This window comes from Gnatocerus cornutus, chromosome 6 (genome assembly GCF_029298725.1).
Source record: "Gnatocerus cornutus isolate USDA-ARS CGAHR chromosome 6, icGnaCorn1.1, whole genome shotgun sequence".
Taxonomy (NCBI): Eukaryota; Metazoa; Arthropoda; class Insecta; order Coleoptera; family Tenebrionidae; genus Gnatocerus; species Gnatocerus cornutus.
Window position 1 is genome coordinate 10,366,351 of NC_142238.1, and position 17,626 is coordinate 10,383,976.

General features: G+C 34.6%; 1 protein-coding gene across 1 annotated transcript in view; it reads right to left on the reverse strand.

Moving 5' to 3' along the window:
- Kul (Kuzbanian-like) overlaps positions 1-17,626 on the reverse strand; it is a 67,444-nt gene that overhangs the window by 44,904 nt on the left and 4,914 nt on the right. Inside the window, exon 2 of the mRNA XM_088039298.1 lies at positions 9,289-9,433. Within this exon, the coding sequence (XP_087895424.1) occupies positions 9,289-9,433 (145 nt within the window). The remainder of the gene's footprint in view (positions 1-9,288; positions 9,434-17,626) is intronic.

The window sequence follows — 17,626 nt, forward strand, 5'->3', positions numbered from 1 at the left end:
AGACATCTAAAGTTGCGGAGAATCAATGTTTGAAAACTGACTTGAGTGTGTAAACACGACGAAATCAAAGTGGTATTAACATTCGGCGTTTTGTGATTTATATCGAATGATATATCTACGTAGACGTACAACAAAAAAGGCTCAATATGTCGAGAAAGCGAAAGCAATGGCATAAAAGCCAAGAGGACGGTCGGGTTCTCTTTGTGCTTATTCTATGTCTAGGAGCGAAGGTTATCTTTATCCCGGCTAACGCATTTAATGCGGATAATACGGGCGTAGAGAACGTTTATTATTTCGTATTAGCTGGATCCACCTGACTGGGTTAATAATAAATTTGTCTACTGCTCCAAACCATGAGGCGGTAGTAGTACAGTGCAATCCTGCGAGATAAATAAACACTTGTTCTAATTTGCGGTTTAAAATTAATATTATAACGAAATTTTATTAATAGTTTAATATATCATTGAGTGAGGCATAAAAACAATATTACATTCAGATCGCAATTTTACATCTTTATAGGGAAGTAGTACGCAATAAATTTACACTTTGATGGCAGAATTCCGTTATTAGTTATTAATATTCCTCATATAGATTTTATTCCACAACTCCATTAACCTCATTCGCTTCTAGATTGCTCTGAGAGCGCACTGTTAAATTCCACAAGTTATCGAAATATTGGGTGGAAGCTATACGAAGTGAACCCGAGACTCTTGGAAGCATCTAGATCGATCTTTATTAACAAATCTATTATGCCATGTACAGTGTGATTCACTTAGTTTTCCGACCCTGTCGAATTTTAGCTACCAGTATTCATGTTTAACTTGTTAAAAAAAATGTGAAAAATTTAGTTTTGAAAATTTTATATTGGAATGAATTTCAGATGCGTCAAGATCGTGAAATTATGTCAGTGTTGTTTTAGAAATCCGGTTGTTTGAATTTTTTAAGAAATTATAGAGGGTGAATCAGAAAGAAATACAAAGCTGAAACGGTGTAATGGTTTACAATGATTTTAAAGTACTGACCAAATTTGTTGTGATTCAAAACGATGTTAAACAAGTTGCAAAAAATTACTTTATTGTTTCAGTTTCAGTTTAAAATATAATCGTAGTAGAGAAACGATTTGCCAGTGGTTTCTTTAGATGTTGTAATGAACCTAAAGTTATAAAAAGCGTGTAATCAAAAGCGGAACTGAATTTACGCGTAATGACATTGTGGATTGTCTATTGGATGGCAACATTTCATCACTTTCCGTAATAACTTCATGTAACTTTTGGATTATTTCGATTTAATTCACATCTGGTTCACCTAGGAAATTAAAATTGTTAACTTACGAACCTATGGTCAATATAATATGATGAGATAAACATTTGTCCTTTAGAGAGCCCTTAATTACTAGAAATGTCCAATTTTTAAACAGTGTTGCCTAAAACGACTCATAAATGTATAATATAAATACTAAACATTTTATTTGGGTTCATCCTGTATTTATTGAGGTGTGGCTTCTTCATCTTAAAATCGTTCTGCTTCACAGACACCGCGAAGTTCCAACAAAGATAAAAATTATTTTAGAGACCAGTTTTCATCGAAATCGCGATCGTTCCTTCCTTGAAGATTATATTATCCATCAATACGGATTGTACCATCTATCATTTATCCTTTTAAAAATACCGGATATCTCCTCAATCGCAATCCTAAAGATTAAATGAACTGCGAATTAAAGCACGAAAGGAGACCCAATCAATTAAATCAATACTGCTTACTTTTATCTCTCTTGTTAGAATTCTTTTATTGCATTAGTCTTTTACAGTGTCGACATTCAACTAAATAAGGAATTATAAAAAGTCACAATCTTTTTTGTATACACAGCTACGTATTTGAACATCAAATAAATTCTTAGGGAGGATGAGACAAGGATCTAAAAAGAGAAAATATAAATCTCCGTAATAAAGTAAGATGGAGGAAAAGGAACAGGCGGTGGGTTTTTCCGTTTTTTCTTTGTCATTTTTCTATCTCGATCGCTTTAGGAAATTAATGCATTTAGTTAATTACAGTAAAAGCGTGTCACTAACAAATAGACCCAATTACTCAAAATTATTTATTTGGAGTAGTTAAAACGTTCATCTAAAAATACATTATAATTTTAAAAACTCAATTTGAGCGCTGGCCTCAGGAAGCAATCAATAAAATTGCGAATCACCCACCATAGAGTTTAATTTTATATTTTGTCAACTGGTCCTGTGAATAGTATTTTTTCCGTATTTATTTTTAAAAACAACACCTCTGGAACAAACAAAATTATTTTCGATGCTCCCAACAAATTTCACTGTTTAGTGTTATTCCTCGTAACAATAGAATTGTTCGCATGCATTCCAGCATTATTTTCAATTTTGATCCCTTCATTACAGCAATTAGTATAGTTTAACACCGGAGCAAAAATCGATTTACGGCCAACTTTAAAAAAAAATGTTGTTCAGCATAACAATGGAAATATTCAGCATTATCATCCTTTAGTTGAAACAATTAATCCTGTTAAAGCAAAAATCGCTGCCGTGGTTTTGCTTTTGATTCCCAAATGAACATAGTATAGAGAAATTCTAAAAAATATAATTGCAATGCTTTTACCCTTGCTTGTTATTGAATTAATAAAATTACATCCGCCTCGAAAATAATGCCGACATTATTCATAGATTCCCACAACGCGATATCATATTCAAACATCACACAAGCGGCGTATTTCCCGGCAGACTTTAAGTTCCCGAAGAACATTTGTTGGAAAATTTTTCACTCCCGAAGAAATACTTGTCTCACTTTAAACTTTCATAAGCTTTTAAAGTTACGAACGGATTTATTTTAAGGATTTGAATGTGAATACAGAAGATTTAACCACATTGCGGAAAGTATGATTTACGACAAGGAAAATTGAATCGGAAAAGTAAAATGTTTTCCTTGTTAGCAATCCAAAATTTGTTCAAGATTAAACGATCTGTCGAAGGAGACAATTAGTCATGTTGGCAGCAGTGCAAGAAGTTATATTTTGTTGTTTGCACGACGGCCTCCAATTTTATAGAAAAATCGTAAACAAGGGACTACATCATTATAGCTGAATATAGATATGAGCATTCAGATATTCTGCAGTAGAGCGTAGAAGCGTAGAAATCTCCAATACTCCATGCGGATTAGATACAAAATCGATCGAGGAACATCCCACACGTAATGACTTTTCAATAACCTTACATGACATAATCTGATATCAAAATAACGTTGATGCCCCTTCGCTCTTATCACTAAACTGCACTTAAACCAAACATTAGAGCCGCCTAATTTGGGGAATAATGATCGCGAAAGTATGACTGGTTGCATACACCTGAAACCACTGGGAAAACTTACCACAAAGAAAATCAGATAAAAATGCAATGAAGCGCTTTCACTCCTAAACAAATCGTTAGATTATGTGGACAGAGGGGTGCAGCTGCCTACGTTAAATTCTAATTTGGACAGCTTCATTTCCGCATGTGAGGGTAGAAAATTTAATTAAGAGCTTTTTCAAATTTTCTTTTGTTTGAGAATAATTTATTTATGGTAATGGCGATGTTAAAAATACAAAAAGATCAATGGACATTTTGTGGAAAAAACTGTATTGTTCTAGAGAAATTACTTATCTTGATGTAATCTGAAGTTCCAGAGACCTTCGATTTTCATTATTAGAACAGAAACTTCTGCTTGGTATTACGAATTATTTTTTGGGTTTTCTCATCGAAATATGGATTTGCTTTAGAAGAAAAACTAATTTTAGAAATGTTGTTTTACACAGACTAATTTTATTTTATACTTAAACTCACTGGTAGTAACGAAATTATAATTTTTGCACGTGCTTGCGGCTAAGGAACTCACGTTCATTGTAAAATACCGTTCAAAGTCCTATTTTTAACAGAAACACCAAACAGTAGAAAACTGTGTGTTTTTACGCAATATTTGAGAAATGAGCCGTCATTTCCTACATGTTCTAAGAGGAAATGACAATCTCTTTCCTACCCAAATAGACGCTGTTTCCCTGTTCTTCGGTGCTATTCAATTAAAGAATAAAAAAACCGTTAATTCTAACATGAATGCGCAACTGTGGTAATTTTAACTACCCGAAAAACGCGTAATGGAGTTCAATTTTATTCGGAATGCTATTGTAATCTGAATTGGGACTGGAAATTTTTGCTGCCATTTCACACACAGTTTTTGTGTGGAACTCAGGCAACTAATTTTCAAGAAAGCTCGTCAAACAACTTCGTCTAAGATTTTAATGCGTACAAATTTCACACCGATGTCCCAGGGCTTCCAGAATATGGAGCACTTGAGGCAGTTACTTAAGAGAATCCTGGCAATCCTAGAGTTCATACGAAATAATTACTAGAAATTTCCTGCTATACTTCAAATTAGGTTCGTCGTTTTATATGCAAACATTTTTGGAGTTCGAGAGATTCTACATAATGGGATTCTGATATTCTCGAGTTCTTAGGCAGTTTGGACTTATTGTGAAATGACGAACAAAAGACTTCAAAAGAAAAGACTCGAAAACATAATAATTTACTTATTTCTAAGATAACAATAATTATTTCCATCAATAGAAATTACGCAACTTTCGAACAATCGAGAGGAACATACTGCGCTCAACTTCGTATAAACGCCGACGTGAAGTCAAGAATAATTCATTGTATCACTTCAAATTTAATAGTAATATTCTCGGGAGTAGTTGAGAGAAGTAAACAATGACATTGTGTCAACTATAGTTAACATCGTTAACTTTTCAAGACGTTTTGAAATTAATTAAGGAAGAAACGAGTTTCTACGAAAACGTGAAAAGAGGTAATAATGAAATTCGTAGCATAGCGCTATAAATTTTTGTAAAAAGACGTTTATAAAGTCTAGATAAGGCGGAAGTAATGATATAATGCTGTCTCCACCTTGAAAATATGAAAAAAAGAGTACAAGACAACGTATTTACTTTATGCTCTGATGGATGGAACCTTGACGTGCAACGGTTAGGAAATGTAACTATCAACAATTTCCGCTATTTTTCATTAATGTAGACAGAACATGTAGTTCTGTTGTCTTTATGTCAGGAAATGTAAAAATATAAAAGTTGTTGGGGCCTTGCTTCGACCGATATGTACATGTGTGTTTCAGGTCATTTAACTCTGTTTACTATGTCTTTGAAAACATTAATAATAAAATTATGTGCATATCCGATTAGGAAAATTACAAAGACTTTGCGTTGGCGTGTAACTTCTCCGAACTTTTGGTAATCGCCATTTTATCAACTAATGAAATTAGCATAAATTAATCCACCAGACCATAATGGATTGAGCTAACGACCCGTCAATTCCAATTAACACAATTATTGGCGACAATACCGCACGAAAAATCGCACCCTACTATCCTACTCTGACAATAATTAAATTAGTAAGCAAACAAAATGTTCCACTTTTAGCTCCAGAGCAGCCTCATTTTTTGCATTCCATGTTTGTAAAATGACCGCAAAGGTGACATTGACACTAATGAATTGAAATTTTCCAACACTATGTGTAGGAAGTTGGTGAAGAGTCGGCGAACTGCTGGAACTAAGCGCTCCGGATTATTTCGCATCAAGTGTGAAGGCCCTCGGGAGTCAGTCACCGGTACAAGCGGTCATGTGAAGGTTGAAGCAGTGATTCATTTACCATAAAGTTGCACTAGACCGGATTTCAACAGCGTAAATGTTACTTGGAAATTTCGTACGGTGCCACTCAAACTTAATCCCGCATTGAAAGCGTCAACCCCGAAAAAAAAACAATTTAATCAAGGGAAAAAAGTTCAAAATGTGCGGGGCTCGCAAATGGAGGCCTACGTAATTTTGTGTAGGCGGGTTTATATTAAACAATAAATGTGAAATTTGTCTCGTTTTTAAGATGGTAAGGAGATACCTTGATATCGCATGACTATGATATTAAGGTAATGTAACAGAACACATCATGCTGAAGTTTATTCACGTTAGGCAATGTGAATCCGAGCGTTTTCTCTGCATGAAAATAACAGAAAAATTATTATTAAGATCTGATGGCATTTAAGCATTTAAGTATTTTTTAATTAGTAATTTTATGTTGGTATTGATATCCTCCATTTAATGTCATTTAATGTCATCGGTTTGATATTTATAGTATATGCTTCAATTAAAAATAATTCCCTTAAATTAGTAAATCCAGGCCACCCAGATTTTTTTGTCCAAATCCAACAAACTTTGGTATTGGTGGGACATAACAGGCAAAAATATCGTTTTTAGAAAAAATACTCCTATAACACGACTTCAAAATAACGACCAAAAACCAATTTTAATCTTTCTAAATGTATGACACTTTTTTCTTAAATTTTGTGTCAAACTAAAGTTTAATAAATGTACCATTGTCGCTAGAAAAGACAGTTTTATTTTGACACTAAATTAAAAAAGTATTATACTTTTAGAAAAATTATTATTTAGACGCCATTTTAAAGAAAGTATTGTCAAGTGCTGTCAAAAAAGTATTTTTCCTTTAAAAATGTGTTTCATTTGCTAATTTCATTTTTAGAGCGCAGAACATGTGCAAACATTTTCAACTTGTTTGCTTACGAAATTTTAATATGTGGATTGGTCAGAAGGTATGTTAAAGTAATTACACAAAAATTAACTAAATGAAATGATTGTCAAAATTTCATGGCTCACTTCGTCCTTTTTAATATCATTTAACTATGGTCATATCAAATGGATTTTATCTAATCAAAGCCGACGAATTTCATTATTGCATAGGATCTAATTATGACCATCATTATTTGTCTAAAAGCGAATTATTGGATGGTCGTAAATTAACGCTATTTTTGGAACAACCAATTTTTTGTTAGTCTAATTTGTCGATTTAATAAGCTAATGTAGACAGACAAAATTTATTCGATTTAAAAAAGCTCTAGAGAGTGGGCAGTAATTTGAATAATAAAATTAATCTCTGATTCTAAATCCGAAGCCAGATTCATTTTACCAGAACAGGTATTAAAAGAATGAGACTGGAATTATTGAAAAACGAATTAAGTTTCATAAAGAAAAAGAAGAACATTCTGTACTTTACATCTTCATAAATACATCTCAGGCTGAAGCTCTCGAATCATTGACAAAAATAAAGACTAAAAAATTAACAATCTTTTAATGCATCAGTGGTTTAAATGTGATCATTAATATTCTCTTAAAAATTTCACGATGCAAACACCAATTTTTAAATTATTATTTTGGTCAGTAATTTCATTGAATAACTTCTGTTTTATTCACACGTCGCAAAAAATCTTATAAAATAAACATGAAGAGCACGCCTGCAACTAATTAATGCTCGGTAAAAATATATTCGTAAATTCACTAAATTTCATAATGAATATTTTAAATCAAACTCACTGATTTAGCTGTCCACTTAAAAAACTGTAATTTTAAAGCTTGTTGTTAAACTGTTGATTAAATTCACTGGAGCAATAGTAAAATAATAAAATTAGCGTTCAGTCACCGAATAAGGCAATTTTAACAACAATTTTTCCTTTGAATTTAGTTGTCAGTTTAACAAGTATTTTCGATATGAAAACATTGCGTGTTATTTATCCAATTAATATTTCATTATTAGTGTCATACAATGCCCCCAAAACAGCTATTTTCACATGAAACAATAGCTACTTTAGTAAATTATGTTGTGTTGAAACTATTCGAATTTTTAATGAAACTATCTCTGCACACTTTCGTATCAGCGTGTATTTCTATCAAACGTGCGACTTCACTCACCCTAAATCAACAAGACAGTGTAGAATTTCCCTTCATGAATATTTTCATTTTAAAGCCAGACATCCCAGAAACTAGTGTTTCCCCAGATAACACCGCCCAAACATGCAAACTCTACCAACACTATTATCACAACACATAAAAATTAAAACCGCCACAAATTTCCCGTGAAACATTTATTTTGTCGCTGCTAATGGCTCCATCTTTTAATTTTGGTGTTCACATTTTTTGTTGAGAAGGTCACGTTTTGTTTGTTCGAGATTAATAAACTGCTGCGAGCTCGTTTTCATTACGTTTTTAGTTACGTACCCTTGTTTGTTGTAATAAGGCCATGATTAAATTGGTGGATGCGCCGGTTTGATGTCGGATTTAGTGTCTGCGACTTTGTATTTACGCTCCACTTCACTAAAAATAGTTGATCAGCGAGATCTCGAAAGAGTGGTGGCTGATAAACGAGACAGAATAAAGATAAGGAATGGGAAATTGCGCTGATGAGACAACTCTCAAAATAAATAAAATACACCTAGAAACGATGAAACATTGATTTTCGTATTTAAAAGCAGACACGAGGTTCATATTTTAAACAAAAATTCCCCTGTAAGTTATTTATGACAAACACGAGTTTCAATACGTAAATGTAAATGTAAAAACGCCGCATTCATCACCTACATGATCAATCAATTACGCTGTGAATTATTGAACAGGTCTAAAAGGAAAAGCCGTCAAATATCTCTTCTCCGCTAATAAAAAGAGTGAACTTAATACGAGCTTCAGTAAAATATAAACGATTTGTTGATATTATTTAAGTGCATGTCAAAATTAAGACAATGTTTATTGATTATCAATTTAAGAGTCATTCTTTGCGTATCATTACCAACAACTTGTTTTCTCATAAGACCGAGCTTCCGTTAATCGGATCAACTTTTCAGTTCCTTCGAGCAAATTAAGTTGGAACGAAAAAACTTTGTAATTATCCTCCGACGTTTTCAATTGATTTAAGCCATCCACGTAGAGTATGATTCGGTCAATGAAACGCGTATTTTAAGCTGTCACAAAAAGTTTCTTCGAAAAACGATCATAATTAAGCCCGAAAATAAACATCCATCTTTGTTCAGGGTGGGTTTTTTCGTGCCGCTGAGGAACATGCTCAATGGATCTTGTTAGGTATGCAATTAATTATAATTATGGCGTAAATGGTAAACAAATGGAAACAATCGTGAAAAGAGCAATTTATTAAAGCAAAATAAGCACGCAAACAGAAAAACTTCCATTTTACTTAATAAAAGTGTCTCGCTCCATCAGTTTCGTAGCAAATGATTTTCTACCCTTTCAGACAAACTTTCACTTTTACGGATTGTGGTAACAATCAGATCAGACCATCGCCAATTAAAATCGTTACATAGCATTTCAGGGTGTCCCAGCTGCTACGACTTGGTGACACATGTTCATTATTGGTTTTCTCAGAGCTTAGGACTTACCGGTCGTGTCCCTTAATGTCTAATTGGACGTGGTGGGGCCGTTGGTGACCGACACTTCTGCGAATACGGTTGTGTTGGACGACCAAAGAACCAGGATCATAATGCGCTGGCTCGTAATATTTTATCCACGAGTTTAAATCGAAATCTGAAACAAAGAAAACTGTCAGCGTCAAGTCCTATTGTTTATGTCTGCAAAAAATAAAAAGTGAAAATATGTAAACATGAGAGGATTTGCTCCTGACATATTAACGAAATGTCAAGGTGAATTTCTCTTTCGACGGACCGGAAAATTGTGTAATATTTATAAATATGTAGAGAATAATAAATAAATAGTCTGGTTCCATTTCCAGACAAAAATAAAAATGTTTTCTTTGAACTGCATTGAATAATGTGTTCCAATTTTACTATTTTTCCTGTTTGAATTGTTTGTTATTACTACCTCGTTCTGTAACAGATTATACATAATAAGCAGGCGTTTAAACAATAATGCCCAGTTAACAAGTTTACATTACTTTGATATTAATACAGAGAAGTGTCCAGCAAAAATTAACTACCCCTAATAACCTCGAATGTAATAATTTACTGTCAAATCTGTGAAACACGTAAATTATACTGGAAAGGAGGTAATCAATTTACCATAAATTTTCAACACCCCGTTTTATCAACAAATCCCGCGCAAATTGACGACCAAGCTCTATTTTTACAGTAGGAGCGTTTGGTTACATTTTTTGAGCACTCGGTATGCTACTACATAATTAGTAATTTCAAACTGTGTGGATGAAGTTAAATAACTGTTTATTAACATACTATTATAATATTAATTAAATATTGATTACACTGGACATGGGAGCACAAAAACAGAATTGGCACACTATGCTGAATAGTTTTCTACTAAATAATTTAAAATAGCGTCTCTAATACCAAATAAACAAAAAACTCCATCAGTACACTGTCACATTAACCCCACGGACACCATTCAGGTAATCACTTTTCAAGTGCCAGCATAATTAATTTCGCTAAATTAAGCTTTCCCATTACATTCCTGTCATTCTATTGGTTTACAAACTGAAATAAACGTTGGTTACTCTTATGACCCGACAGTTTTATTTTGTAAAATGGATGACACGTTTTATCTCGCTTGTCACTTCCGTTACTACATTTTAACAGACATATTCCTGTACGAGTATATCCCACGGACGAGAAATCAATAACCAGACAGGCCCGACGAAACTAGATTTTACCTAATGCAAGTGAATTGATGAAATGGTGAACCGAAATAATTGGGTTGATATAAAAAAACGAGAAACTGAAGCTTCAACAGAGGAAAAATGAACGGTGCATCCATGTCTGCACGTAAATTCGATTAGAGAGATATAGGGAAAGTTTCCTTTTCCGGGAAACTAAAAAATTCAACAAGCGTGTACACAAACAAGAGCTAGTTTGACATACATTCTTAGTTGTGGTGGCGCATCCCCAAGTCCTTATAAAAATTGACAATTAATTTATTCTCTTCGTCAATAATGTACAATGTACACGCGTGTCTCTTTTAAGAGTAATTCGGAAATATTTGACAAGTCACCACACAAAACAAACTGGTCAATAACAAAAAACACGCAAGGATGAAGTGCAGAAACATTAAACGAGTAAAAAAAAGTATTTCGTGCCAGAGATGACAATTTATATTTCGATATTTTGCGTGAGCTATTTGCACGAAGGATGTTTCCCGCCCCCATGAACACATATACCAAGAGCGGCGCCGCCACGACGTGTACGCGTCACATTACAATTAATGTCAATTAGTATTTAATATATGGAAAACGCCGTCGGCGGAAACTCAACTTCCCCAAGATTGTGCAGTATATTTCACCCCTCTCAAGGGTTGCCATAGCTACCGTACCTCCACTATCTTCGAAGTAGGTAGGCACGAGAAATCAACAGTTCGATATTTGGATTTGTACCCTCGGGTCCATATGGGGTCAAACTCACACTTGGAATGAAATAAACGGTGCTCTTGGTGGTTGCCTTTGCGGTTTATCAAAGATAAATTTTGTGTCCCAAGGCAGTTTTCTTACGCTCTATTTCTAGTTAATAAGCACAGACCATGAGCTGGCAATTTGAAAGGAACAAAGGGTTGCAAATAAATATGTCACTGCAGAAGACAAAGCGGGTTTAGTTGTCATAAAAATTTGCAAAGTCCCGTCATTGAAATACGTTTCATTAAAACTACACAAAGTTGCAGAAAATAGTTTTAGTTATCTACTTAGTCGATGGATCAAATTCAATTTTAAATATTCTCAGTATTTCCAGGTGAGATAACATTAAATTAAATTCAACATCTCTAAAGTTCTCATTAGCGCAACATTTTAGAAAAAGGAAAGCAAGAATCAAACGTCATCAAGTGACATTGTCGCTTTTGCAGCAGCACTCCGACGCCGACGCTGTCTTCATAAAACTAATTTTTCAGTACTAGAAACTTTAATTGAACACAAAGAACATATTAAACCTAGCGCAATCAGAGAGTTTTATACATCTTCTGCTTGCATTCATGACAACAAAAAACGCCTCCTCGGAAATATTAATATTTATGTACCATGCGTCACTTTTCCTGTAAAGAATTCAGGATTTGAAAAGGCCATTGGATACATATCAATTTCGATTAATAGATGGTTGCACAAGCAATTGTAACAAGTTTTTTAGTAATCGCAAAAGATGTGAAATAATGAAAAACATAAAGTTATAATGAAATATATTTATACCAATCTGCAATGAAAAACAAAAACAAATTTATTGCTGACAATTTGACAAACGTGACAGTTGTTTATTGACATTCCGCAGGCAACACATTATGTAAAACCCGCTCTATTGAACCAATCCCAGAGCCGCATTTTAAATTTAGCGCTTAGGAATACTCTCTGCAGGAAAAATGAGGTTTAGGACCACAGATCTTGCCACCTACTCACAAAACAAAAAATGTACGCTCGGGTAATGCAACGATTAACTGCTGTACTTCCACAAAAGCAACTCCAAAAACAACGCTACCTACAATGATTTACCATAGCAAGAAGCGTAACCATTAAAGCGCCACTGTTTGCAGTTCCAGCAACCAAACATGAATCGTTGACATAATTTACGACATTAAAACACTGTACCAAGTCATAAAGCAACTCATACAAACTCGCCTTGCTTAAAAGTGAAAATGCCGACTTCATTTGCACGAAATTAAATCAAAAAAGAATTATATTAAACTTATGAAAAATTTATCTTGTAATTCTCCTGTTCTTCCTTGTCAGAAAAGCTAGCTAATACAGAAAAATTAAAGACTTTTTCATCCACAATAACAAAATTTGATATCTCACAAGATGTTAGTTAGTTGAAGTTGTAAATTTGCATCTTGCTTTATTACTACATTATTATTGTCTTTGAAGTTGCTAGCGGCAACAACGCTTTAACAGACAATGAAGGTGGAGCAAAACTAGAAGTTGGCTAAACTGGATGAACAAAACATAGCGACAAATTAGGCAAATTATGAGAAGTGATGTGGAAGTTAGCAGTCTGAATTTATGACAAAAATATTTTAGTTCGCATCGATCATTGGAGCATCAATATGCGTCATTATGTTCAAGAAATTAAATTATCCTTTAATTGACAATCGATCAACTCGGATGATAGTAGTTCAAATGAACAATGGCGATGTAGAAACTATAACAAATTTATATCAAACGTGTAAATTTAATTCTATATGATTCAGACGCCAATTTCCTTTCAGCCGATTTGAATAAGTCGGAGCTCGGGTCTGAAGTTCTATTTTTTATCAAATTAGTCAGTACAGCCACCCATGAACCGCCTCCCTAATTATAATCATGCAAACTGTTCCAACCACTTCATTACACCCACACATAACTTCTCTAGCTTCTTGTTTGCTGCGGTTTTCTAATTAATTTCTCAACGAAAGTAATTTCTTAATTAAATCGATTTTGTCGAACACGAGCTGAGAAAGATCAATGGAGTTTATCCATCAAGTGCGAAACTGATTGCAAGTTGTCAGCATAAAATATGCATTGATCGAAAGCATGAGAGGGTGTGCTGAGGTCGTCTGGAATAATGGACGCCCGCTATGTTTTGTTCGCCAGTTCACGCTTCAGCTGAAAGATGAACTGCCTTAAGGGAAGATAAAAGATGGTGAAAAGGAACGGCTTAAAAGTAAAGGTTAAGTTTTACCATGATTAATGAGCCACCTGAGAACGCGAGACGCATCTCAATGCGCTCATTTGTATCGCATAATTTGCGAGGTTTTTCCCTGGCGCCAAAAAGATTCATATTAGGTAAAAAAAGTCGTCGAAGAATCTCTAGGGGAACTGTCAGTTTCAATCGTACGCACGTAAACGCTACAAACACGAATTGGAAAAACTGTCTTTCCCTATAATTTGTAAAATCCATTCTATTTTATCTTCGCATTTTTTAATAATTAACAGGTCAAACATTCTTGTACAAAAAGAAATTTTAATTACTGCCAACGGTATCTCTCATTCTGTTGATGGTGTAAATGTTTCACTCTTTTTTAACGCCGCTGAAAAGAAGGATGACGCAGATTTAGCAAATTTCGCTTTATCACAGTTTCCACCCTTCAACTTCTTTTATTCATGGATCAAAATCACTCTTAATGGAGCCAGTATGTAGATAAAAATTAGAATGAGGTTTTTGTCAGACTGCAATTAAGAGAAAACCGAATTCAGAGGCAATGTGGTAAACTTTCATAAAGATTTCATGGAGATAAAACGCTGTTTATAAATCCCTAACTCGCAGAAAATACACTTTACGGAAACAAATTACAGCAGTAAGTACTTTATCTTGTCCCACTTTGAAACAAATGAGGTTTGTTGAGTTCATTTTTAAAATAAGGCAAATAAGGAGGATATCCTGTTACTCATTACGCCGTCCTTAGATTTCCATAATCGTGTCTACGACGCACGACGTCGCGACGGACTTAATTTCAGAATCTACGTGAACTTCAAAGCATGTAAGAATCGCAGGTGAAATAGTTGCTCGCCTAGTTCAAAACCCACGAAAACAAGTTAATCTGAACAGAATATGCAAAACAGTATGTTATCATATCATCCCCGCCTCAAGGTGGTGTGTATGAAAATTGAATTTAATGCCTCACTAGAGTAGTGCTCACGATTTCCTAAGGGACTCTGTCAATCAATGTTTCAAATCTCTGCTTGTTCTCTTTTATAAAACCGAAACATCCTCTAGCGACTCGAGAAAGAAGCGAAATAACTTTATCTAGGAAGTACATTACAAATAAATTGATCCGAAATGGAATACAGTAGTGCAGTTCGATTTTATTGAATTTATGATGAGACGGGGAGTGTAAATATTTTAAGACGGCTTTTGTTAATATTGATTTTGATGGAAGATCGTTCAGATGTGGGCTGGGGCGCCAGAAATATGCATGCAGATTGTGGTGTGCCACGAGGATTCAATTTGGGACCTCTACTTCTTCCTGACAAATTACAAAATTCCTATATGCGTGTGGCCACGTAATATCAACACTTCATATTCTTCATATTCCACCCCATTGGAGATCAAATTATCCATTGTGATACTCGGCAGTGATATTACTGTTATTTCAAAAAATCACCAACACGTGTTTCCGTGTAGAACGTACAACTGAAAACGCTACTAAATATTTGCTGAGATGTTCCTTTATTACACATTTGCTCATAAAAGAAGTGTTTCGTTCCAGCAGCAGAGCTCGTTTTCTTAGTGCATCTCAACACAACCACTCTCGCAAAAAAAAGAGATTATTTTGTAAACCTTCGACAAATGCACTGCTTTTAAACGTTTTTGAACTTCCACCGGAACCGATGTCCACTTAGCAAAAAGTAATAACTAATTGCTATGCGGTCTGATAATCATGAAGAATAAGTGCTGCGCTTAATCAGCTTTAATAGAATTGGATCTTAGTAATGAAGTGGCTTCCGTATCACAAGCCTTTCTTGAAAAATCCGAAAACCGTTCGTTTCTAATTTAGAGAATTTTCTGGCTGTCCTCGACCCAGTCCGAGTTAAGGAGAATTTTGAATTATTTACGTGAAGTGGGTCACCATGGTTAATGGCTGGCTCCTGCAAAACAAAGACAACGAATCTGCGGTATTAGCAGTAGTAAAGTTAGATCTCATCTATTAAAACTGAGCGGAACAAACGTATTATTTAAGTACCCACTCAAACCTGGAAAAACACGATTGAGCAGAGCTATAAATTTTTCAAAACCGTAAAAAAACAAACTCGACTTTTCGACGAATGCAGAACGCAAATGAAGTAATTACGGGAATTAATCAACAGAGACTCGCGTGCAGGAAATTAGGAGGTGTAAGTTTTAGCGTGTTGGATGTGGATAATACGAATTCAACATAACGAAAAATAATTGCAAACAAGAGAAGTTTAGAATAAAAGTTTGGGGCGAAGCAACAAATCCTGTTAATGGATTTAGTGGAGAATATTTTCCGGAAAGCGGTCTTCGCTAGCGGTTTCCGGAGGGTGGTCCATCGAACAAATAATTTCACATTTAAAGTTATTATTGTAATAAAATTTTATTGGGTTCATATCGCCTCGTGAGTGCTTTAGACATCCCCCTTACATAACAAGAGTAGACGTGAGTTTTTATTATCGATGCGGAATTTACGACGTTCGTTTTTAATGGAATTGCCACAATTAATCGCATCGCTTAACATTCGGTTAATTAAATTAGAAGGAAAATGTTCAGTTTTTGGAATTATCAAACACCCTCTGCGACCTCTGCTTCTCTTCTCTAAAAACAATTAATCATCGTTGAGCACTTGTCCTCTTACGTCGTAACTTGGCCCTAAGAAGGTTGTTCAAATATAAGTACACGTAACGACCCTAAGTGGACATTAATTCTCATTCCAACTGTACCTACTTTTAAAGTTAACTTAGTTATCTCAGGAATTATTTCGGGTCATGTCACTCCAAAATTCGCCCCAATTACCGCCGGGAGTTGTATATGTCTGCATCAGTGTTTAATGAGAATCACAACCGTTTCTTTAGGTGACCCTCCAACCCAATTAATTGTTCTAAAGGAGCAAGTTTAAAAATTAAACGACCCAGTAACTACGCACTGTTGCTACGAAAATCACAAATACAATAAATCTCAAGACGTTATTAACGTAATTACCAAGAAAATTTCCTCGATTTTAATCAGACCCTGACTATAGTTGCCAACCACAAAAATAATCCACTTAAGTTTCGAAGCAATCCGAGAGGAAATCGAGCTTGTTTATTAGACAATTAGACTATGTACGAGGGTTGCAGAAGTTCTGCCCTATTTCGCAATTTTAAGGAGAATCACGTTTGCTGTCATATGTAGTCCCGCATCGTAAATTTCGGACATCATTACTGTGAAAACAAAACTGTGAAAAATCCTTGAGACATGTTCTATGGATATTGATTGAACGGCGCGTCGTCTATTTTTATCAAAAGGATCAGTCATATGTGCGGAATCAGATCCATTCATTTCTGGATTAGTGGGATAAATGATGGATGATTGAAAGTGATTGAAGATTCTTTTGTGCCATGCGATGGGATTTAATTAGAAAATTTCGAGGACATGTCATTATTGATATTAACCCCAAAACTTTAATATTTGATGTGACATTCCCTCGATTAAATCCTTATTACAAACATCATAAACTACCCAGTTTTAACTTGTTTTCGCCGTACTTGGACAGCTCTTTCAACGCTTTTAATCTGTCACTCTCAACTTTTATCATCTTTTGTCCAAGATGTTAAATACTCTTCTTTATAAGCTCCAATTCAGCCATCAGAACGTCAGTAAGTGTTTGTTAAAAAAGTCCTTTTCGAGACTTCTTATTGAATGGCTTTTAATCTCAGATTTTAACTGAAACAATGAGATTCTGGGGCTTTTTTTGATGTTAATCTAAATGTTGTTTTATGTTAATGAATGAGCTAGCAATCTATCGTAATTAAACTGTGAGTAAACAGATTAGTAGGATAAGGCGGTTTTTTCTTTTCAAGTGCAAATTAGGTTTCTCCAAAGAATAGGCATTTCGTCAAAGCTTTTCATCAAGCCCATTCATTTCAATTCATCGGGGAGGAGGATGTCGCTAGACTTGATTACAAACAGCTTGTCCCTCTTATTCTCTTCTGATTGCGGTGTTTCGCTCTTACTTGAAGTGTCAGCAGCACGTGTCGCTCAAAAACTAATTAGCTTTAGACGCGAGGGGATTCTGCAAAAACGTATTTGTATTTATGGTAAACTAGAGAATGCCATCCGATATATATTTCCAAATTAATTCCGA